Genomic DNA, 25,173 nt, shown 5'->3' on the forward strand with positions numbered 1-25,173 from the left:
GGAGTAAACACAGCCATTATACTGTCTATGCCATGCGTGTGACTCTCCTCTTCCCAGCTAGACTGAGGATTAAAAGCACTGCTTCTCCCCCTAGCCCTCCATCAGTGTGATCCCGGACTGGCTGACTTCTCACTCAACTATTTGGTAGAAAGCCCATCCCCTTCTCATGCCTGGAGCCACTCCTGGCACCTCAAGCCCAGTGCTTTAAAACAGGGCCCTGCTGAGGCGGGAGTATCTATAGTTTGGCAGGTTCCCAGGCACAATCAGGGAAAACCATAACCAAAACTCACTGCCACAAAGCCTCGCCAGTCATCGGGAAGCACAAGGGCCGCGTCTGACCCTGGCCACTCTCAGATAAGTCGACGGAAGTGACACACAATTCGTGAACCGCCTTACAACCACGGAGCTGGGGAGTCCAGGCCATCTCTGGGTCATCGGTGTGGATGACAGCTAGTGACGAGGCCAGTTACAGCTGAACAACCTCAAAGGGAAACACATGGCAACCCTTTCAAGCCCTTTGGTCACACCAAGTGTTCTGGCAGTCCTCCCTGAGCAGAGACAGCCAAAGGAACAGCAAGGACTTCGCGTCCTCCTATTTCTCATTCATTTTCCCGGCCCTACTGAGTCACAGATAGTCGGGGAGCCGGGAAGCCTCCGAGGACAGAAGCAAAGGTCCTAAATCAGCCTCCCAGAAATGCAGAGCCCAGAGATGGCCTACGTGCATTCTCTTCCCAGCTGGAACACGATTAATAAGTTGGGAACATGCCCAACTGGGAAACACCATGTTCTGGTTCATTTTCTATTTTGATCTGAGCCAAAGGCAAACTATACCAAATGACCCATAAGCGGCCCATAAGCAGACCAAATGGTGTTTATGGCACTCACTGCTCAGGGAAAGGAGGAAACCCAGTTCCAAACAGGGGCGAGGAAATGGCCTCTCCTTAGGTATTTTATAAAAGGCCACAAAACTGTATGTTGTGAAAAACTGCCTTCACTCCTGCCTGATGACACTCTCCTCAGCTGTACACACTGCAGAGAGAGGATACTTCTCTTTGTGCCATATTAGTAGATTATTAAAACTGGACGACCTGGTTAAGAATCCACAGACTGACTCCTGCTTGCTGTGTGATCTGGGGCAAGTTCTTTAACCTCTCTGGACCTCAGTTTCCAGATCTTTAAAATGAGGATAATAGTATCTCTACCCCCATGGACTGTTTTGAGTATTAAATGAGATATTTCATTCAACAGCTATTTATGGAAATACCGAATTGTACACTTGTCTAGACACTGGTAGTGAATACGAGCACCCAGAATATGCTAGGGTCTCGGTGAACAGTACCTGCTGCTGCTACTTCATCCTTCACCCACCCCTTCTGCAAAGCTGGTGCAGTGAGGTGCCAAGAATCGACCAGCTATGTGACGTGTTAACAGAGGGCTCTTCCCCTTGCCCGGGATGTCGCTGTGATTTAGAGCGTAGCGGGTAAAGCTGTACCAGGGGCCAAGTGGCCCAGCTGCCGCTGCCAGATGCTCCCTGCACACCGGGAAAGGGAATGAGAACTGGAGGGGCTGCAGGGCGGTGGGGTGTGCAGGGCTGACTGCACCTCCCACCCCCACCGGAACGAAGTCCGTGGGGGGTCCCTATTGGGAGGCATTTCTGCCAACAGGTCTGTGACAGAAGGGCACAGGAGGTGCTTATCTGGAAAAAAAAAAAATCCAAGGCAGGGGACCTTCCTCAAGACAAGGGGACTATTAGCTAAGTCAAGATGAGAACTCAGGGCTCTCCTGTTGAAGGCTACAGTGTAGCGACCTCCTGATGAGATTCTGAAAGATGCATTCCAGGGCCACACGACCATCCTGCTGCCTAACTCTTCTGTCTGTCTATCTGTCTGTGCGTCTCTCTCTCACATGTACACCCCTTTGCTAATATTTAATATGACGATGGAGACAATAACCCAGAGAAAAGACTGTTTCCCTGCACCCATGCTGGCAGGCGATTTTCAGACATATTTTAAGTGTGATTTAAGTGCACCAAAATCAGTTTGCACCGGTTGTGTAAGCTGACAGCACTTAGGTCACAAGATTCCTAGCCGCCCTACCCTTCAAAGGCTGGATTTCTGCTTTGTTGACCGACACTGAGTGGCAGCTTCTTAGGGAAAGCAATGCCCCTGCCAGGAGTCCCAGGCGCACTGCTTCGCGGACGACCCCTGCAGGTGACACCCGAGGACACCCCGTCAGTAGGGAGGTGAGAGCACTGGGCTTCTGTCCCTGTAAAAGGAGGTTTTGTGTAATCTGTCCCCCGCCCCTCGCAGGGCAGCAGCTCACAAATGCAAACAAGTTCTCTCCCAAAAACCGGGCTCGTGGACCTGACGCGGCCGGGGTCGTGCCGACGAGAGGCAGCTCTCGGGCACCAAGCACAGTGTGTCTTATGTTTTCCAAATGGAAGCCTTTGCTCTAACAAACTGGGTCTCTGAACAAAGGCTAAAGCATCTGACCAGTGTTTACTCTGCCACTCCCCCTCCTGCTGCTGCTGCCTCTTTGTTCTTCCTGGTCTTGGCCCTCAGCACTCAGCCAGGGCTCCAGGAGAGCCAAGGAGAGCCCCTGGGAGCTGGGGGTGGGGAGACCCGGAGCCTAGGCCATAAATGCCAGCAGGCTCGGCTGCCGGCACAACAGTCACTGATTAAGATGAAAGGCGTGTGAAGTGAATTGAACCTGAAAGAGCGGGGAAGGTGGCCTACACCAGGCCGGCAGCCCAGACCCTGGGCCCTGCTCCTTTCATAAGGCCTCACTCCTCCCACCCTCATCCACAAAGAAACAGAAACACATTGCAGAAACTGACAAACGAGCAAAGAAGAAAAAGATCATCCCTAATTCCACAACCTTCATAACAGTCCCTGGTAGTTTACTGGCATCATCTCCTTTCAGGCTTTTTTTGGAGGAGGGGCCAGGTTTGCCACATTGCAGTCCTGGGTGAAACCTGATATAGATTCACGCCCCTAATCATCATAAATTCTGTACTATTTCCCGGCTTCCCATCTCCGAGTTCCACCATTTACTCTGTTAGATTTAGGGCAAGTAACTTAACTCCTCCTTCACTTTACCACTCGGCAAAATAAGGATAATTAATTGTACCCATCTTCTACGGCTGATGTAAGAATTATATGCAATAAATATTACACGTTAGATGCTTCTGACAGTAACACACGATGATCTAACTACTTAATATTCAATTATTTTTCTACTGGCTGAAAATCTTCATCAAATAGTACATTGTTTAAGTAGACTCTTATTGCTGAAGGCCTAAGTTGTTTCCGATATTTTCCTCTTATAAATAATGCACCGAAAGTTAAACATCTTTATGCATAACATTTATTTTATTCTTTACGTTGTTTTCTTTGGCTAGATTATCAGCAATAAAATCAACAGATCCAAGAGTATATGCATTCTTATAAGTCTGGATCCAGATTCTCAAATTATTCACAAACTATTAGGATTGACAGTGCTTTCAGAAATTTATGAGGACGCCAGTGGAATGATATACATGCAAGTAACAAGCATTATATTGAAAAAATCGGGGCAGTAATTCATGGGCTCATAATTCTATGCAGCAAACGACAAATTATCTAATATTTGAAATTTGCTTATCTTTTTGTTCTGGCCAAGAACAAAAGGAGTTTCAAAATGCCTACTTTGTGGGTGTTTACTGTCACCTCCATGTGGGGGTCTGTGCTGGCCCCTGGGAAGGCACAGGACATCTTTCTGGTGTGGGGAAGGAGGTGGTCATCACAACACCGAGTTGCCGCGCGTGTAGCAACAGCGTGTCTGCATTCTCGCTTTTGGTCCTCACAGCAATCCTGCTTTCATCTCAACCATGAGAACTTGAAGGCTCAAAGGAATTTTAAGGTGGTTGCAAGCCATTCAGACAGAGGAAAACAGAGCTGGAAGAACTTAGGTCTTCCGTTTCCAAAGGGAGAGCTGTTTCCATATCAGCAGGTTGGAGGTGAGTCAGGGCAGACAGGAGGGGCTTTAAGCAGATGCTGAACCAACAACCTCAATGCTGTATAAGACACCAAGTGGACGGAGCCAGGCTGCAGAGTCAGCCTGACCCAGAGACAAACATTGTCTCCACCACTCCCAGCCTAAGGGATCCTCAGCAAGTTGCTCCCTTTCTCCTGGGCCTCAGAGACACGCATTCTGCAGGGCTGGACGGCAAGTGGACTGCCGTCTCTGCCAGCGTCTTCACAGTGAAGTGACACACTGCAGACTAGCATCTCACTTTAGAGGCCAGGGCCTGCCAAACCCAGTTTTTAGCTAAAAGTACTTTTTAGCTAAAAGTAGTCATTTACCTGCTTTAATTTCTCATGGTAACTAACATTTTCTGTTCTTTATAGTTAGTTTTTCAGTAGCAAATGGGGATAGTGACTGAGGATTTCTGACAGATGGACAGATGCAGAGAGCAAATGCTATGCATACGTGGAGTCTGATACCTTGCAAATCCGAGAGAAGGCTTAAACTACAGCAAAATGGAAACTGTATATCTCTCTCTCAGCATGAGAAAAATGCACTTGGTTCTTTTAAGTTGGTTCTTACCACTTTATCATTTAGACTTAGGGCAAGGGAAAATTCCCATTATCCTTTGCTTTGGAAACATCTACTGTAACACACAAATTTTAACCCCAAAGTCAGCTCCTGTCTCTCTGGTGCAGAAATAAAAATCACCTTGCGGTAACGACTGCCACCTTGTGGCCATATATGAAACTGTCACTAGGAAAAATAGATGGCCCATGTTAAAATAAAGGCTTCACCGGCTGAACACTGTGGAAATAACATGTGGACACTAATATTTGGCGATACTGTAGAGTTTATATTTTCCTGGAAAATTTTGCATTGTATATTCTATATTTATTGGTCTCCCAATCTGGTCCAGGTTAAGTTCTTTTCTACTACAACACCCTGTAATTGTTGGTAAGACCTCAGACTGCTTCCATAGAATCACGGGGATTTCCTTCAGTAGGTAAAAGTCCCCTGGAGTTGGGTAGGTGACGCTTCTTTATTTGTTCATTAGAGTAACTTGAAGCAGCCACTGCACAACCATGTCCGTCAACTGTTAATATCATCTAACCCAATGTCATAGAAAACCATCTGCACTTTGGCGCAGCCCTGGAAAGACGACCTGAGCATAGCCCTGTCCGGCTCATGGAATGAGGAGAAGGTGAGCCTGAAGCTCAGGCGGGTAACCAGTACCACCCGTCAGTCTTGCCTTCTTCACAAGGGTGTTCTCAAGCTCAGGGCTGTCACCCCACTCTTCTCTGGGAAAACAGCTGGATGAGGGCGGATGAAGGGCTTCAGGTGGACAGAGCACAGAGCATGGGAAATAGTGTTTTGGGGATACTCTGGGTAGCAGTGGAGAATGGGCAGAACCGGAGCTCTGAAGGAACCATGGACCCGGAGATGGGAAGCAAGAATCGGGCAAGGTGGTAGGGGCGGCATGGACTCCAGGGACTCCAGGGCTCCTGGAGCCACCGAGGACTCTGATGAGGGTGTGGCCTCAAAGAGCCTAGACCACGAGGGGCGGGAAGGAGTGAAGAGGAAACCGAAGCCCAAGAAGCTATTACTTGAACCCCAGCTCCTTCCAACATACTCAGACAGCATGGGAGTGCACGCTGTGCATCCCCTTTCACACACCCTCCTGTCTCCCGACTTGCAGTGTTCCCCGCTCCGTCCATTCCCTGAGCTGCACATGTGTCTTTGCCAACACAAGGGACCCTTAAACACACGTGAACGCTCAGCCTCACTCACCGTCAGAGAAATGCCGGTTAGAACTCCAAAGACACCTTTTTAAAAATCTCTCCAACCATCAAAATGATAAGTAGCATGCCATGACAGGAGGGTGGGGGAAATAAGCCTTCTCACACATGGTTTGGGAGTAGGAATTTAGAAATACAGCCAGCAATTGGTAAGAGCTTGGGCTCAGCAGTCAGACTGAAAACGTCTGCCACTTGGAAGCTAAATTTCTTCCTGCCTCAGTTTGTTCATCTGTAAAATGGGAGTGATGTTAACAGAACTTACTTCATGGGATTACTGTAAGGATTACTGAGATAATACACATAAAGCACTTAGAACAGTGCCTGGTATTCAAATGATAAAGTGTTAGCTATCTTTAACCACGATGGGGAGAGAGGGCCAACGAGATAAAATTATAAATGCATCTACTTCTGACAAAGCAATATCACTTCTAAGAGTGTATCATATAGAAATCATAGCACAAGTACCTAAAGATAAAAGTACAAAGAGACTCACTGCAACTTTGAAATAAAAGTCTAAGTACAGCCTAAATATATAGCAATAGGAAACAAGTTAAATAAATTGCATCATGTTCTTAAAATGGAATAGTATGTAGCCATTAAAAATGAGGCAGCCAGGTATATACAAATATAAGACAATCTCAAGATACATTATTACATTTTTTCAAAAAAATAAGGAGAATGGGGATGCAACTTACAATATGGTGACTACAGTTAATAACATAGTATTGCATATATGAAAGTTGCTAAGAAAGTAGCTCTTAAAGGTTCTCACCACAAGAAAAAAATTCTGTAACTGTGTGATGATGGATGTTAGCTAGACTAATTGTGGTGATCATTTTACCACATATACAAATATCAAATCATTATTTTGTACGCTCAAAACTAATATAATGTTACATGTCAATTATACCTCAATTTTTTTTAAATGTGTAAATTTTGCGAGATGCATTACAGAGATTTACTTCCTTAATAAAACCATTTTGGATTTTTTTTTCCTTAAAAAAAGGATACAGAATGGTGGACAAATACATACTATCATTTGTGCTTTTTAGAAAAATAAATATGGATGCATATATGTGGTGTGTGTGTATACTTTTGGGTGCAAAAAAACTCTCTGAAAGGCTACACTTGAAACCAGTAATAATTGTTCCTTTCAAAGAGAGGGTATGGACACTTGGAGGATGCTTATACTACCCATTGCAAAAAAAAGAAAATAAAATGGTTTTTAATAGTTAAAAAATGCAATCTGATATGTCATTCCTCTGCTTAAATGTCTTCCATTTGTTCTTAGCACTAAAACCCTAGCTCCTTTAACAGCGCCTACAGCGGCCTGGGCTACTTCTGCAGCCTTAGTTCTCACCAGGCCCCTCCTCAACTTCACATTTTATGCTCGTGAGCTTTATTTACACCTCCTCTTCCCGTTTACTAGTAGATCCATGCCTGAGCTGTTTAAACTTTATTCCATATGCGCTTTCATTCTCTTTGCCTGACGAATTCTGACTGGCCCTTCTGGTTCCGGCATAGCTGTGACTTTCCCTAGAAGTGCATCGCAGCATCACTGGACCAGGTGGGACGCCCCCATCCTGCTCCCATCACACCCTTTACACCCCTGATGGTAGCAGAGGCAAGGGACATGTCCTGAATTCTCTTTCAGAATGCCTTTGACAGCAAGAAGATTAAGAAATATCTGTGCCAGACCCTCTTGCTGCCTTCACAGGAGCCCTCTTCCCTCTCCACTGACAACAGGAGCCCAGTTCTGAGCCCAACGCTAAATGGGCTACAGAGTGTCCTGCCCCAGGGGATACGTCAAGGTTGATGTGAGCCAATCATGATAAAGCAGCTTATCTTGACTCGATATTTGCTCTTCCAGCCTCCTTTGCAGCTCAGGGTGAGCCTGTAACTCAGGTCTAGGAAAGATTTTTCTCTCCTTGATAAAAGGAGAGTGGTCCATGAAGCCCTTCTGCCTCTGTCCCCCGAGCTTCCTGCTTCGGATGCTGTCATATGAGGTGTGATGTTTAGGGCTGTGGCAAATACCTTGAGACCCACGGGGAAGAGATGTCTGAGGTCACTGAGCAACTAATCCAACCCTAACATCGCTACTGTCAGACTTCCCAAGAAAAAAGTCTGTACTGATGAACTAAACTCATCCTTCCTGTCTGTTGTATAAACCACTGTCAGTCACATGTTCTGTTAACTGCAACCCAAAGCATTCTTAATTGCGCAACATGATGGGATAGACAGAATCCCACAATCAGTCCACAGGATCAAGCAAAGGGTCCTTGACTGAGGCCAGGAGCAATGCCCTGGGACATTACAAGTCAAGGTGCCCCCTTCAGGCCTATCCTGGTCTGAACTCTTTTCCCCGGGCCAGAACCAGTTCAGCATTTCGCAACAGAGCTGAGGTTAAAGTCACCAAAATAAGCAGTCCCTGAGGTTTACTGTATTCTTAGACTTCTGCAACCTTCACTCTGCTAGAGAAGACTTAGGTATGAAGACGTTTTCAATCTTAGGACACACAACCCTCAAAGTGATCCCTCTCCAGGACAGCATGAAAGGAAGGAAGCAGTTAGCTCATTGGTTCTTGTCATCAGAAGTCACTGGATATTTCAAATGACCCTACCTTAGGAGTCCATCCCCCCAAAGTTTCTAATACTCTATGAAATCTTCAACATCTGTGAGCTCAGCTTTTGAAGAAAGGAGGCCACTGAGGCAGTGAAGGTGGGTCATACTTACAGGGGTCTGAAAGCAGCAAAACAACTGAGTGAGGAAGGGGTGATTGCGGGCCAAAGACAGGATCCTCTTCTCTGTCATGGTGCACTCCACATCGTCATCTTGCAGGATCACGTCCTTCTTTAGCACCTTCACGGCATAGAGGTCTCCTGTTTCTTTTATTCTTGCAAGCATCACCTATGGCAAAGCAGGAGGAGGGAGCGTGAGAACTCATGCAGCTCCTAGGGTGTGGCCTCGTCTGGGGCAGAAGACAGATGGCACGTGGGAAATGGGCATGTGTATACATACACGCACAGGCAAACAACATACATGGAGCAGGCATCCTTTAACCACCCAACCACTTGGCGCCAAGACTCACTTTCCCAAAGCTGCCCTTCCCCAGTACTCGGATGAACTCAAAGTTGCTGATCCCAAGTCGGTTGGAAGAATTAAGCCCAATGCCATTTCCTTCTTTGATGCTCTCCTTTCCTTGTCGTCTTAGGGTTGATCTGGAAAGAAGATTCTGCAAAGGACAGTAGGAATACATCGAGTCAGAAATCACAGTGGAGCATGAAGCATTTATGGATGAAGAAGACCTTACTTGCAGCTTCAACCCTCAATATAACACATGGGGAAAGATCAATACAGCTTGACATGTGATCAGGTTCTGCCACTCAGAACTGCTTCGGCACCAACTCCTGATCTGTGCTTACTGTATTTGGGTCAGAATCATTTAAAATATATCTAAGCCACCGAGTTTCAGTTTGTGCTCAAATGGGAGTATATAGAAAATGTCTCAGTCTGGTCCACCTGCTTTCTTGTGGTGGCTTTCTACAGGGTGGTCAAAGTTCCAAGAGCGCCACCTGGTGTCCATGTCCTGCAAATAGCAGCTTTCACAACTGCTCAGAGAATTGAGCACCACTCCACACCAAGAATGGAGGAAGCAACACTTCTATATATAATATTTTAAATTATAAAAGAGAAACAAAAGTTAATGGAAATATATGAAGGGTAAGACTGACAATACCTATAATCTCATCAGCCCTCCTCAAAAAACAAAAACATACATATACACACGTCTATCTTTACACTTAATTTAAAAAAATACAATAAAATTGTTTCATAACACAAGTTTTAATTTAACATTTTTCCATGCATATTATCCATATCTCTAAATTTCCTTCAAGAACATGAGTTTCAAAAAGCTGTCCAAAAAAAAAAAAAAAACCAAAAACAAACAAACAAAAAAAAGCTGTCCAATATTCCATTTTATGGCTATCTCACAACTGATTCACTAATTCCTGGTATTGGAAATATAGATTATCTCCCAGTTTTCACTAGTATAGCTAACACACAGTGACCATACTTGCACGCAAATCTTCAAATCAGGGTGATTAGGAGTCTAAGCTCTCAAGCAGGCGGCCTGGGTTCAAATCACAGCTCTACAACCTAACCCTGTGGCCATGGACAAGTCACCTACCTCTCTGAGCCTCAGTTTCCTCTTCTAACAAAGGGGATGTTATAGTACCTGCAACATGGGTGTTATGAGAAGCAAATGAATAACTGCACTTAAAGCACTTAGACCAGTGCCTGGCACATTCCATAAACCTAAGCTGTGTTGTCATCTTTATCAACACGATCATCCTCATCAACATCGCCTATTTTCTTAAGATAACTTTCTGCAAAGGGAATTCTTTGGGCCAATGTGTTAATTTTGAAGACTTCTGATACATGGTCAACTTGCCCTCCAGAAAGGTTAACCACCAACACAATGAGAGCTCCCGGTTCACCACAGAGAACCAGAAGTAGGTGTGGCCTCTTTGGGGAGTTCTCTAGCCCCATCCCACTAGTACAAGACTCATCCCAGGGAGGGTGCTACCTAAAGACAAGGTGACGTGCAGGTGTCTACCTTGGGATATTTATAAGACAGGCTACCACCAGATAAGAGACCAAAAGTCTGACATCCTGGAGCATTTGACCTATTTAGCTAAAAAAAAAAGCTTATCTGGGGTAACTTCTAAGCAATGTTTGTAATAAACAGCTGGGCAATATCCTGAAACTACAAGGATTTTTCTTACTCAACCCAGTGAAACAGTGATTGAAGATATAAAATGGATCACCTTTAAAATCCAATTATTTTAATAGTTTCTCCTCTAGATTTCTGATCATAAATTTTTCAGAGATGGAAAAATTTTACCAGCTTGAATCTCACTTCCTCCACTTAAATACTTCCCCTGCCAGAAAACTCTAAATCCAGCGTCTCAATCTTTTGTTTGTTTGTTTGTTTAACCCATTCTTCTCTTTTGATAGACTGAAGATGTCTCTCTTCAATGCTGTACTGTCAGCTAACAGGTAATTTGGGTTTTCTCACTATTAAGTATCAGAACATGAAAGATACTTGGTTCAAGTGACAAGTGGCGCTGCCCATTCCTAGAGGTTGTGCCACATGGCTCAGCTTATTTCCACGGTATTTCAGAAGCCCTGGGCCAGGCCGAAATCCCTAACCTACACTCTTCAGGCACAGCTGTCCCATGCACTGGAAATCCCCCTCACGGTATAGCATCCTGCCTGTCTGTCCACAAGAACGACACACAGACTTGAAGGACTTTGCCAACGCCTTCCTGAAATCAAGAAATGCAATGTCAATCCAAGCCCCTGCTGTACCAGGCAGGGCCCTTCAGTGAAAAGGAAATGGGGTGGTTAGTGATGACACTGTTTGGATAACCAAGAACCTGACAGTGATTGCACTTCCCTTCCTAAGTGCCCAGAGAGATTTGACAGTTAAGTCTAGAATTTTCCTGAACCCGGCGTCAAGCTACACATTTCAGAAGCCTCAGCCATAACCATGGCTCTTGCCCAATTCCCAGCATACCACAGCCAGGAAGGCGGCAATAGGATGTGGGCCTGGGATGTGGCTGAAGCTCTAATGGACAACAGCAGGTGGGGGAGGGTCACTCAGGGCGGTGGCAGGACACAGCCACTGACATGCTCCACCCACTCCCGCCTAGAGGAAGGAACTCCTGTCTGTGGCTGGACTTGAGATAAATTCACGATCCATAAACAAATACTACACAACTGCTGGATTCCAGGCCTGTGGAGAACATCAGCTCTTTAAGTTCAACCCCTTCCGAGAGAAGGAAGCAAAGGCCCATAGTTACTGGTCAACTGCAGTGCCGGGGGCCCCGACAAGAGCAGAACCGAGGACCCTGGATTCCAGGCTTTTCACCAGACCACAATGACAGGAAGCTGTTTAAAAAAAAAAAAAAAAAAAATCCCTTTTCTGCTTCTTGCTATATCTGCACGCTCATTATTTCTTGTTATATAATTGTATACAGAACCTTATTTGTGGAACAAAATGCTCTTTAAAAATGCAATAAATCTGTTTATTGTATTTGCTGAGACTAGGAACTTTGATTATGCCACACACAATACTAGGGCTCGCCACATCTGAACAACTTCTAAATTACAAAATATGAAAATAGCAAAGTCTCACCGAGGTGGGAGAAATACTTCCGGGTTGGAGGCCCATGCCTGCCAGAGTCTTGGCCAGCTCCGCTGCATTCACTCCACAGTTTGGGGCCACGTTCGCCTGACATCGAATGTGTACATTCATTTTACATACTGGATGGAAGAGGAAAAGGGAATCCACGTTCAGAAAGGAGCCACGTCAACATGTGCTGTGAAAGAGAGCTGAGATAACCTGAAAGACCGTGACTGAGGAATTGCACAGGCTGAATAATGATATCTTCTCATCAAATTCAACTGACACTCACAACGATCTCTGAGTGTAAGTAAATCCCTGATTTTTTCTCTATTTCTGTTCTGTGCAGAAGCAGTAAGCCTGGCATACGGAAGAATAATACATTTCAAATTTCTTTTTGTTTTCACTGTGACTTGATGCAAGACATTCACTTAAATCATATTTTAAAAGTCATCACTGATTTCCCAGCATGATTCAATACAGAGATCAAAACATTCATCACGGCAACAGCTCACTCGATTAAATAACAAGGAAACGCGTCAACCGACTTTATGCCATTCCTTGTAACTCTCAATAAAAGGTAGCAATCTAACAGCCACGTGTAGATGGCTGTTCAGACAGGATGGAACTGGTGTTTCTGAGAGAAACGCCTCTAAGTAAAGCTTTCTCTCTGAGCACTGTCTTTGGGTGGCCCTCACAGCACAGAATGCGGCATCCTGTGCAGCAGCTGTATTTCTCAGTGCTTGCAGCCTGTGGCTTCATGGGTGACAGAAAGCAACTTTTTTAAAGGTCAAGGCAAGTGGCAGTTGGAAGAGGAGAGCGAAGCAAGCTAAGCTCCTGGTGCACAGGAAGCTGACTTGGGGTGATGAAAGACCCGAGGTTTAATCAGCACAGAGTTCTGACATGGTTTCTTGACACGGGCCCTGCTGATCGGAGGCAGGGATAAAGCAGTGTAAGATGCGTTGAGGTGTGTCAGCCCATCTTTGGAAGCATACACAGAGCCAGGTTTCGTGGTGCCTGAAGTGATGCAATTGTAGGGTTGCACTCTTTAAGAAAAAGAGCACTTCATCAAGTAGAGAACTTGGAAGGTACCTTGCAAGGGAGGAGCTCCAAGGCTTAAGCTTCATTAGATTCATAGGAAATCCACCTCTCTCAGCAAGGCTGGTACGGAGACATACAAGCCTGCAGTGGCCTTTCTAAAGCTCCACATGACAATAAAAGCAAAAATGATAGGAGCTGGAGCACTGCAGGCATGCTATCCTCAGCACCACCAGGGACAAGTGCAATGCAGATGAATCCCACCCATGGCTCTGCCTGTCAGCAACAACCATACGAAAGCAGAAAGCGACTTTCACGCTAGAAACCCACACCTGGGTGACACCATCCAGCTAACGATCAAGCAGTGCCTGAAACAAAGCTACATGTGAGTTGGCTGCTGTTTTAGTTGAAAAAGAATTATTTCAGGTATCTATGAAGAAAGAATAATTAAATGGTGCTCTGAAGAAATGAAAGAATTTGCCTTTCTTAAAGACAAGTGACTAGCCCCTTCTTGTTAATAGAAGCAGGTCTGGTTAAGTCCAGGCAGCCAGTGGAAGCTGTCCAGTTGTACTGACATGAACTCTGCCTCCCCTGGTGACACAGAATGTGTCTCAGGCTTCAGGCTGAAACTCACATGTATTTCAGCACAGGACAGTGCACCCCACGACAGCCAACACTCAATGAGAGATGACTCCAGGCCAACAGCCCCTCAACTCCTAACAGGACAGGGACCAGCCCCCATATCCTTATCCTCTGCTGAGGCAAAAGCTCCAAACTCAGGCTCCACTGGACACTGTTGTTGAAGTGCATGCCCTCGCACGGCCACCTACGCTCTGATCTCTATCAAGCTCTTTGAGAAGACACAGGGCGGACTGAGTTATGCTTTCTTTCTTTTTTTTTTTTTTTTGCGCGTTACGCAGGCCTCTCACTGTTGTGGCCTCTCCCGTTGCGGAGCACAGGCTCCGGACACGCAGGCTCAGTGGCCATGGCTCACGGGTCCAGCTGCTCCGCGGCATGTGGGATCCTCCCGGACCGGGGCACGAACCCGTGTCCCCTGCATCGGCAGGCGGACTCCCAGCCACTGCGCCACCAGGGAAGCCCTCGGTTATGCTTTTATAACCCAATTCCTGCTTATTTTTGGTGAGGTGATCAAACCAACTCTCCTGCTAGCTCTTACTCACAACTCAACCTTCTCTGCTGGCCACCTCACCTCCTACCATCTTCCCTTTCTGACCAGATCCCATCTTTTCCTCTTTCAAATACCTATGGAAATACACAATGACTAGCCTGTACTCAGTACTAAATAGAGGATAGCCAACGGGTTAGTTAACCAGACAGGACATTTCATTTAGCAAGTGAGTAAACATTCCATGGTTAGGAAATCTGTGGCTCACATGTAGCTCAAGGGACACATACACATAGAGAGAGCCACTAAGATGTTCATTTACAAGGTATCTAAAACCATCCGTCCTAGGTCAGATTCTGAACTGCAGAATTCTGAAAGCTCGCAGCAAGGTGTTCTCACGAGGAAGTGGGTCCCAAGCCCTCGAGAATCTCACTTTTACACTGAAGTCCTTGTCGCATTATCCCCCAGAGCAGGGAGCCACAGTGATCACAGAACGTTGGCACCTTGTAGTTGTGGACGCTGAACTTGTGTGGGATGTTGATTCCGAACCTCTGCTCAGCAATCTGTAGCAAGGAAACAGGAGGACGAGAGCTGAAATTCCATACCCACACCTTTTGTGAAAACTGTAACAGGAGCCCACCAAACGCAAAGTGTTACTATGACACCCGAGATGAGTATAGTATTACTGCTCAGCCACGATGAATTACCCAGGCCTCACCACGCAGACGAAACACATTTTCTAGCGAACAAGACTGGCTGGACAGAAATGTGTGGTATAAATTAACCTGTCCACCAGCTTGGGAGATTAATAGAAACTTAAATATTCATTTCACAATTTACATTCACTTGGCCGTGTTTCTCTCCTGGCCAATTCCTCACACCCATGTCTATTTCTAGAACCTTTTAACTTCAGGAGTCAACACGTCTTTTATAGGCAACATACACTTGCTATCACCACAAGTTCTTCCAGAAATTGCGTCATGAGGATGGGGTGACCCCCAGAGGACAGGGAACCACAGAAGGAATTTATTCCAAAGTGACATTCAACTGGTGATCTTATTCAGCCCTTCCAGCCTCTGCCTGTCTTTGTGTTTTGATATCTGAGTGCAAAGATTCTGCTTTTATCTCACAGACGATCACTTCTCAGGATCAGGTGAAATCTCACATACTGTTCCCAGCAAATAGTTAAATTAGGCATATGCTCTATAGTCTATATCACAGTTGGAAGCAATAACCACAGAGCCACACATAACAAGTCGTGGGGCAATATTACTCCTCTTGAAACGTTTCTGGCCTCTTTCTCATAAAGAAAGTACACATGCCTCTGTGTGTACCCTACAGCCATCCTGGGTGTATACTGTAAAGAACCATCGAGTTCCAGAGTCGGACTCTTCAGTGCATCTGTAAATCCACTGCTAACTGTTGGTAATACTTCAACTGCCTTCTACCTCCAGCATTTAGAATGTACGCCCACCTCAGCTGGATGCAATGCTAATGGCAAGAGTGATGTTCAAGCCTTTATGTATAGATATAGATCCTCCTTGAAATTCCTCGAGAGGCTGGAGGGGGCCGAAGGTCACTTTATTTAGGAAGTGCAATTTACAGTTAACAACATACTTACCATTATCAATTCTATCTTGTAGTATTGATACTATTTTAGGTCTGAGGCCGAGAGAGAAGCTAGCTAGCAGAGGCTGGGTTCTACATTCAAATCCCAGTCATCTGATGCCAAACTCAGGGAAATCTCTCTTCAAATTAGTAGAACGGATCCCTAGAGCTTTTACCCAGCTGATCACTAATGGAGTCATTTCCAGGACAGGTCAAGCTATGCAAGTATAGAAATACAAATGCCATAATATAAAAAGGAGAGAAATTTCAATTCTGATACCACCATTGGCTTCCAGGAGTGTGGAAGGGAATTGGGAATGAGAGGGAGGAAGGAAAAGCAGAGGGAAGAAGGGAGAGAGAGACAGAGGCAGAGAGAGGGGGAGAGAGAGCGAGCAAGAGAGACAGGGAGCGAGAGAGCGAGATAGAGAGAATGTGCTCGCATGAGCTCATGCAGACACTTAATCAGCAAACTGCTATCTCACCTTTGAATCCACTTTGTTAATATTGTTTTGGCAGGTGCAGGCTGTAACAATTAGATGATGGCAGCGCTTGTGGACGACACAGGTGCACACTAGGAAAGTAAATCCAGCATTATACATTTATTGGAGGCACCAGGCCATGGTGGCTTGATTTAGATGGTGGGCCCACATGATGGCAGCCAATGCTCCCGTTCTTCCTATATTCCTCACCACCACCCCAACTCAGGCCTTTGCTCATGCCTGAACTATTCACACTCAGGTCCGGAACTAATGTCATCCTTCCTGGCTTTCCTCCTTCCTGCCCCAACCTCCAGAGGAATCATCTCGCAGTATATGATTCTGGTCACCTCAGGCCCATAATCTAAAGCATTCAATCGTGGCTCACAGTCAGTCAAACTAGAGTTGAAATTTCCCAGATGGGTTTCAGGCTCTCCCAAGCCGACCCCAGGCTCACCTGTCACCTTTCTTCTCTGGGGGCTCTTTGTTCCACTAATAACTAGACTAGGTGCTCTTCCTGGAGCAAGTCTTCACTCTCCCCAACACACTGTCCATGTCCCTCTCAATCCCTGGGGTATCTTCCTTTCCTATCACTTCACTAAACCTTAAATGTATAACAAGACACAACTTTAAAAAATGTCTCTTTTATGAAAATATACTCCCCATGGCTCCCCTTCTAGACTGAAACTCTCTCCCTCCTCTAGTCTCCTACAACCTCTAGCTGGCCTCCCTCATTTCAGATCTTCCACATACAGCCTCTAATGTCCTCAGGATTCCCAGCCAGCATGATGACTTGAACAAAGTAGGCATTCATTAAGTATTTGCAGAATGACCCAATCAATTGCTTGAATAGTTAGAACTTTCTAAATAACATTTTTTTAATTTTCATTCAGACAACTGATAGAGTGCAGAGTCCAGTTTCCATTAAAGGATGAACATGTGCAATGAAGCAATATGAAAATACACATCATTTTTAAGCTCTTTCAAGACATTTCTCTCCTTTTTAAGATGGAAACTTGGATTATTGATTTTAGACCTTTATTCTTTTCTAATATATGCATTTAATACTCTAAATTTTCCTCTGAGCACTGCTTTCACTGCCTCCCACAAATTTTGATAAATTGTATTTTCATTTGATTTAAAATATTTTTTATTTCCTCTTGAGTCTTCTTTGACCCATGTGCTATTTAGAATATGTAGCTTAATCTTCAAATATTTGGAGGTGTTTGAGCTATCTTTTGGTTATTGATTTCTAGTTTAATTCCACTGTGGTCTGAGAAGATACTTTTTATGATTTCTATTCTTTTATATTTGTTATGGTTTGTTTCAATGTCCCAGAATGTGGTCTATGTTGGTAAATGTTCCTAGTAAGCTTGAGAAGAATGTGTGTTCTGCTGCTCTTAGATGGAGAATTCTATAAATGTCAATTTGATCAAGTTGTGATAGTTCTGTTTAGGTCAACTATATTCTTACTGATTTTCTGCCTGCTGGATCAGGCAGAAATGCTGATCAATCAGAATCAGAAACTGCTGAGATAGTAAATAAAATTAAATCCAACTATAATAGTGGATTTGTTTATATCTCCTTGCAGTTCTATCAGTTTTTGCCTTCAGTATTTTGATGCCCTGTTATTAGGCGCATATACGTTAAAGATTTTTATGTCTTCTTGGAAAACTGACTCCTTTTATCATTCCATAATGCCCTCCCTTATCCTTTATAAATTTCCTTGTTCTGAAGACTGCTTTAATCTGTGTGCTTTTTTTAGCATGATTGGTATATCCTTCCAACTAGGCATGTGGTTTTATATCCCTTTGCAAGATGTGAACAAATTAGTGTCCTCATGTCTCCTGACCAGTGTTCTCTCCTGGTCCTTCAACAGGTGGCCCACTGAAAATCAGCTCTTCAAATATCCTGGCACTATGGGCCATGGTAGAAGAAATAAACTAAAAACACAACAGATACGTCACAAATCATGTATTTTTAAACTCAAAAATGTAATCTTGTTTACCAAGAGGTTCTCAAGTTATCTTTGTATGCATGAGATGGACAGAGCATACCCCTGTGCTGGAGAGGTCCAAGCCAAAAAGTGAACTATGTTGAACTAAGTGAACTATGTGAACTGACCTGTCAACTATGCTCTCATTTGAGGCTGAAATTAATAGCAGAAGGTCAATTATTGTTGTCATATCAATTCAGTTTTTCCTAAATTTGAGAACTCAGTAGAATTGTTCATACATATTAAAGTCAAAATTACATCCAAATGTATATCTTATTCCATTCTTCTAAGGGAAATAGTATTTTACTTCCCCTCCTTCAGAAGAGAAGGTGGGATTTCTTTATTTACCTAGTTTACCATAGGTTACCACTCTAGGATAGGTAGTATTATTTTACCAATGATCTGTAGGGTGTAAATTAAGATAATAGGTACCATATGGATAAACCATGAGATGATGCTCAAGTTAATGATGAGGGAGGCCCAAATAAAAGAAAAGTCCAATCCAGCCTGGCTAAACCTCCAGATTAAGGAGCCTTCTTTTCCTCTTTCCTTTTTTATTTCATTCCAATTCTTCCGGAACACTAATCGAGGTTATCTCAGAATTGTGAAAATCAAAATAAATTGAATGGATAATAACTTACAAGACCTTTAACAGCCTAACTTTGAACATTCTCACATTTAACTAAATTCAGAAAATCCAAAAAGCAACTTGGATAATAGCTTCTATTTCCAATGCAGGTAAAGAGAAATCAGCATTGTGCTACTTCTCACTCCTACGGACAAGGGGATTGTAAAACACCAAAAATTTATCTTCAAGACTCAAGGGTCCTGCTCACAAAATCGCATTACCTTTTAGTATGTTCATGATCCTGCAGAGACAAAACTTTAAACAACTACACGTATATAGGTATCCTGGATTCAGAAATAAAAACATCCCCTCTACTTTGTCTACAAAAAGACATGGCTAAAATTTAAACAAAACTAAAGGGTTGTAATTCTACGGGGGTCTCATTTGACCTACAGAGAGTTATTTATCAAAATATTAATGGAATGTATCCTGTTTCCTCTTGGTATAATCACTTTTTAACACAGGAACAAGATTAAACATAGTTTTAAAATGTTTTCTTACCTTGGCATTGATAACCCTGTTTCCCAAATACACCCCTGTTCAAGACAATAGAGAAAAAAGAAACCATTAGTCAAATATTTCAGCAACAATGTTCCTATAATTACAGTACTTAAGGAAAACAAATTTCATCCTCTGGTCCTTTATAAAACACACAATTTCAGAGAAGCAGCAGAAATAATGTCCTTTTTAAGCCCTTTTTTGTTACCACAGGACAAGGAGGAAATTGATGAGTTAGAATGCTCCGAATAACAAACAGGTGAGTTTGGCAGTTCTCATTCTACCCATCGCTGCGGCAATCCCCCAAGTCCTCAGTGAAAATAAACCTCCTCTGTGTGTATGACTGAGCCTCTTCCTGAAGTTTCACTTTACTGCCTTACTGATCATTCTCTCTCACATACACATAAAGACATGCAGAGGGTGAAGTAAACAGATGCAGATATACATATGGATGTAAACAGGTGAGTCCACTCCAGCTGCCTGACCTGAGGCATCTTCCATCTTCCGTGTGCCCACATCACCCAGAGTCCACTGGGGAGCAGAAGTGCGGTCACAATATGCCCATCATACCCACAGCTTCCATCTCTGTCTCTCCCTAATACAGTCTCTGGGTGATGGTGATATGATTCTCATTCTTATTAACAAAAACCACATTTTACTAAGCCAGTAGGATATGCCAGGCCATGAGCCAAGCAGCTGACCTCTACCATCTCATTTAATCCTCATAAAAGCCACGTGAGGTAGCACATATAATAGGATGGCCTAGAGCACAGATCCTGAAGCTGGATGGCCTGGATGTGATTTGGGGCAAGTTGTTAACTACTTTGAGCCACTGTTTCTAAATATATAAAAAGGTATAATAATAACAGTACCTACTTTATAAGGTTATCATGAAGATAAAAAGTGTTGATAATGTAAAATACTTAGAACAGTGCCTGGCACTCTAGTGCATATAAAAGTTTACTATGTAAATAAAATAAAATTATTGTCTCTGTTTTGCAAATGAGGAGACATTGCTGGGTTATATAGCTTGTCTAGGTTCACACATCTAGTTGGTGATGGGATTGAATGACAGAGTCCATGTGCTTAATCATATATGTGTGTGTGTGTGTGTGTGTGTGTGTATGTGTGTGTGTGTGTGTGTGTGTATATATATAAAACACATAACCACTATTTTAAGTGTGTGTGCATGTGTGTGTGTGTGTGTGTGTGTGTGTGTGTGCGTGTGCGTGTGTTTCACAAAGCCAGTTAGGTGGGAGTTAAAGTTTCCTTGGTAGAAAAAAAATTGGTGAAATTATCAAGTAAGTTTCCATTAAGAACGTTAGTTGAGATCACAGGTTGTCACCACAAATGCCTACAGGGGCAGACAGGTCACGTAAAGGAGGGAAGCCAAATGGTGTGACATGAAATAAAAGAGCAACAGACAATTACCCTTCTGGTCAGGCAAATCCAGGGAGAGGTGGGTCTAACTGGAACATGCAAAGAAGAAAAATGGGCTCGAAGTTGCCAGAGATGCTAATTTTTTCATCAAAAAATGGAATAGGAACGTCTTCCTAAAGACTACAGTTTTAGGCTTCATACATATCGACAGCCAGTTTAGGGCCTTTGGTTTAGACAAGACTCTATACTTTTTCTTTCTTTTATATTTTATTTATTTTTTTATTGTGTACAAATTTAATGTCTTATTTCTTTTTAAAATTTATTTTATTGAAGTATAGTTGATTTACAATGTTGCGTTAGTTTCTGGTGCATAGCAAAGTGATTCATTTTATATATATATATATACATATCTATGTATACATATATGTTCTTTTTCAGATTCTTTTCCATTATACGTTATTACAAGATATTGAATATAGTTGCCTGTGTTATACAGTAGGTCCTTGTTGTTCATCTGTTTTATATATAGTAGTATGTATCTGTTAACCCCAAACCCCTAATTTATCCCTGCCCCCTCCTTCTGCCTTTGGTAAGCATAAATTTGTTTTCTATGTCTGTGAGTCTATTTCTGTTTTGTAAATAAGTTCCTTTGTACCATTTTTTTAGATTCCACATGGTATCATATGATATTTGTGAGGAGATGGAAAAAGGTATTCCACGCAAATGGAAATCAAAAGAAAGCTGGAGCAGCAATACTTGTATCAGATAAAATAGACTTTAAAATAAACACTGTTTCAAGAGACAAAGAAGGACACTACATAATGATCAAGGATCAATCCAAGAAGATATAACAATTGTAAATATATATGCACCCAACATAGGAGCACCTTAATACGTAAGGCAAATATTAACAGATGTAAAAGGAGATATCAACAGTAACACAATAATAGTGGGGGACTTTAACACCCCACTTACATCAATGGACAGATCATCCAGACAGAAAATCAATAAGGAAACACTGGCCTTACATGACACATTAGACCAAATGATATTTATTGATATTATCTATAGAGCATTTCACCCAAAAAGCAGCAGAATACACATTCTTTTCAAGTGCACATGGAACATTCTTGATAGCTCACATGCTAGGCCACAAAAAAAGCCTCAGTAAATTTAAGAATAGTGAAATATCAACCATATATTTCAACCACATCACTATAATATTAGAAGTCAACTATAAGAAAAAAAAACCTGCAAAAAACACAAACAGATGGAGGCTAAACAGTATGCTACTAAACAACCAATGGGTCACTGAAGAGATCAAAGAGGAAATAAAAAAAATACCTGGAGACAAATGAAAATGAAAACGTGACAATCCAAAACCTATGGGACATGGGACTTCGCTGGTGGCACAGTGGTTGAGAATCCGCCTGCCAATGCAGGGGACACAGGTTCAATCCCTGCCAGGAAGATCCCACATGCCATGGAACAGCTAAGCCCGTGCGCCACAACTACTGAGCCTGCGCTCTAGAGCCCACGAGCCACAACTACTGAAGCCTGCGTGCCTAGAGCCCATGCTCCACAACAAGAGAAGCCACCACAATGAGAAGCCCGCGCACCGCAACGAAGAGTAGCACCCGCTTGCCGCAACTAAAAGAAAGCCCGTGCACAGCAACGAAGACCCAACACAGCCAAAAATAAATAAATATTAAAAAAAAAACCACAACACCTATGGGACACAGCCAAAGCAGTTCTAAGAAGTAAGTTTATAGTGATACAAGCTTACCTCAGGAAACAAGAAAAATCTCAATAAACAACCTAAACTTACACCTAAAACAACTAGAGAAAGAAGAACAAACAAAACCCAAAGTTAGTAGAAGGAAGGAAATCATAAAGATCAGAACAGAAATAAGTGAAATAGAGACTTAAAAAGCAATAGAAAAGATAAATGAAACTAAAATCTGGTTCTTCAAAAAGATAAAAAAAAATTGATAAACCTTTAGCCAGACTCATCCAGGAAAAATAGAGAGAGGGCCCAAATCAATAAAATCAGAAATGAAAAACGAGAAGTTACCACAGACACCACAGAAATACAAACGATCGTAAGAGATTACTATGAGCAACTATAATGCCAATAAAACGGACAACCTAGAAGAAATGGACAAATTCTTAGAAAGGTACAGTCTCCCAAGATGGAACCAGGAAGAAATAGAAAATATGAACAGACCAATTACCGGTACTGAAATTGAATCAGTAATTTAAAAGCTCTCAACAAACAAAAGTTCAGGATCAGATGGCTTCACAGGTGAATTCTACCAAACATTTAGACAAGAGTTAACACCTACCCTTCTGAAACTATTCCAAAAAATTGCAGAGGAAGAAAGACTTCCAAATTCATTCTGTGAGGCCACCATCACCCTGATACCAAAACTAGACAAAGATATCACAAAAAAAAGAAAATTACAGGCCAATATCACTGATGAACATAGATGCAAAAATCCTCAATAAAATACTAGCAAACGGATTCCAATAGTACTTTAAAAGGTTCATAGACAAGACCATATTCTTGATTAAAAAGGCCAGAAACACAAACTAAGCCTGCATTCTGACTGTTAAAAGGTATAAAATCCAAAGTAATCACAAAACCCCCCACAAAACACTAATTGATCAATACTCAGAAATGAATCTGAATCAAGTGTTTCTGCTTTAAACAAAATGACTAAAATTTGCAACAAAAACAAAGATCTCCTTTTATGCTGCAGATGTGAAAGTGTGTTTCTTCCTCCTGAGAAGGGTGTGTATGTGTGTGTTTTGTGCATGTGAGGGTATTTCTTCCTTCTCTCTGCAAATAAATATGTTTAATGTTGCCTCTGATTGAAGATAACTATTACTTAAATTTATTTTACATTATAGATTTGCCACTTGAGTAACATGTATAGTAAGATATTGCCCCAAACCATCTAGAATTTCTCAACTATTAATTATCTTGATTCTTAAATGCCAGGGATTATAGTATGTGATCACTGAAAGCTATTACCTTTGTCTACATACTATAAGGCTGAAGACTACTGTATGTTTAGTTTACTTGCAACAATTAATTCCATAAGTCATCATGTGATTCATGCCTTCTTAGAGAAATACTGTTGATATTTCTTTCCTCCTTAGGGATAGATCATTTATTAACTGATTAGCCTCTCTCTCTAATTAGTGCTTTTTAACCAGTTCATGATTCATTAGCACTTTTACCAACATGATTGGCAAAAGAAATAACATATAAAACTTAATCTGTAAATTGTGTAATTTTTTTGTTGGGGATTAAAATTTCTAGGTCAACATATTAGAGTAAGAGAAAAAAATCAGATTCTAAAACAATTCTTAATAATCATGCTTTCTCCTGAAATCACACACAACCAGAGGAAGTCTCAGCTCTTGGGAGGAGAGAAGACAGGGGACCTCTTACCAGATAAACTCCCTGCAGTGAGAGCAGTAGGTGGGCTGCCTCAGGTATGTGGCCATGAACTTATGTCCGTTGATCTGGTGGACTCGCCTTCGCATAGCCCTTTGGCGCTTCCTGGTAAAATGTTTGAAGATTCGGTCTCTCTGGAGAGTAGCTATATATTAAAAGAAGGGAAAAAAGAATAATGTGTAATGAACCTACCAGCACCTAATGTATGAGAAAGTTTGGTAGTTCAAATACTCCCCAAATTACTTTTTTCTTTCTTCAAGATGTAAAACACCCCAGAAAATCATCATGCTTTGTTAGACATACGTGAACCCTGGGATTCCCAACTGCCTAGTTATAATCGGCTATCTTGGGCCAGTCTCCCCCGGAACAGAGCGTGGGCTCCCCAGAGTTTCGACGCGCCAGTATGTGACAGCAGCATGGTCTCGCAGTCCCTGTCCAGCTGTCTGGGACCTCAGGTTCACCGACTGGCTGCAGTGACCGGCTGGCAAACAGGGCTCCTCATTACTCCCCTTTCATTCTGCTGTCCTCACAAACTTAGTGAAGGAACTGCCCCCAACACAGTGAGAGCCCTGCCCAAAAGCATCAGTTCCAGCACCACCTCTGTTAACTTGGAAGAGGCAGAAATTAACTGGGAATACACTCAAGAGTTCCCTTTCTAATTTCATATTTTAAAAGTAGTGGCTCCTAATCTGAAGACTCTAAAAACTGTGCACCATTTAAAGATCATAAATGATATCTTCCACCTAACTGTTCTAGAACTTTTCCAATGTATGCAGAGACTTGTGATTATAAAATAAAGATTCCTTCTTCAATAATGCTTTTAAATGAATCACTGCTCCAAAGGAAACTAAAGGAATCATGCAAGAATAATCTGCTAATAAATTTTAAAACCTGGAAGAAATAGAAGATTTCCATGTAAATACATGGTCAAAATTAGTCACATAAACCAAAAAGTCTAATTTT

The 25,173-nt window shown here is 42.7% G+C and overlaps 1 protein-coding gene across 2 annotated transcripts in view; it reads right to left on the minus strand.

Annotated features, from left to right (window-relative positions):
• The window catches only part of PRKCH (protein kinase C eta), a 221,954-nt gene that overhangs the window by 78,041 nt on the left and 118,740 nt on the right, over positions 1–25,173 (minus strand). For both annotated transcript variants that reach the window (XR_013827258.1, XM_079914274.1), the window contains exons 3-9: positions 24,205–24,355; positions 19,368–19,402; positions 16,249–16,337; positions 14,592–14,721; positions 12,007–12,134; positions 8,893–9,036; positions 8,538–8,711 (exon numbers count right to left, since the gene is read on the minus strand). Coding sequence is in view for 1 of the 2 variants with exons in the window: in XM_079914274.1 (XP_079770400.1) it covers positions 8,538–8,711; positions 8,893–9,036; positions 12,007–12,134; positions 14,592–14,721; positions 16,249–16,337; positions 19,368–19,402; positions 24,205–24,355 (851 nt within the window). In the remaining variant the exon portion in view is untranslated. The remainder of the gene's footprint in view (positions 1–8,537; positions 8,712–8,892; positions 9,037–12,006; positions 12,135–14,591; positions 14,722–16,248; positions 16,338–19,367; positions 19,403–24,204; positions 24,356–25,173) is intronic.

Source organism: Stenella coeruleoalba (assembly GCF_951394435.1).
Source record: "Stenella coeruleoalba genome assembly, chromosome: 2".
Taxonomy (NCBI): Eukaryota; Metazoa; Chordata; class Mammalia; order Artiodactyla; family Delphinidae; genus Stenella; species Stenella coeruleoalba.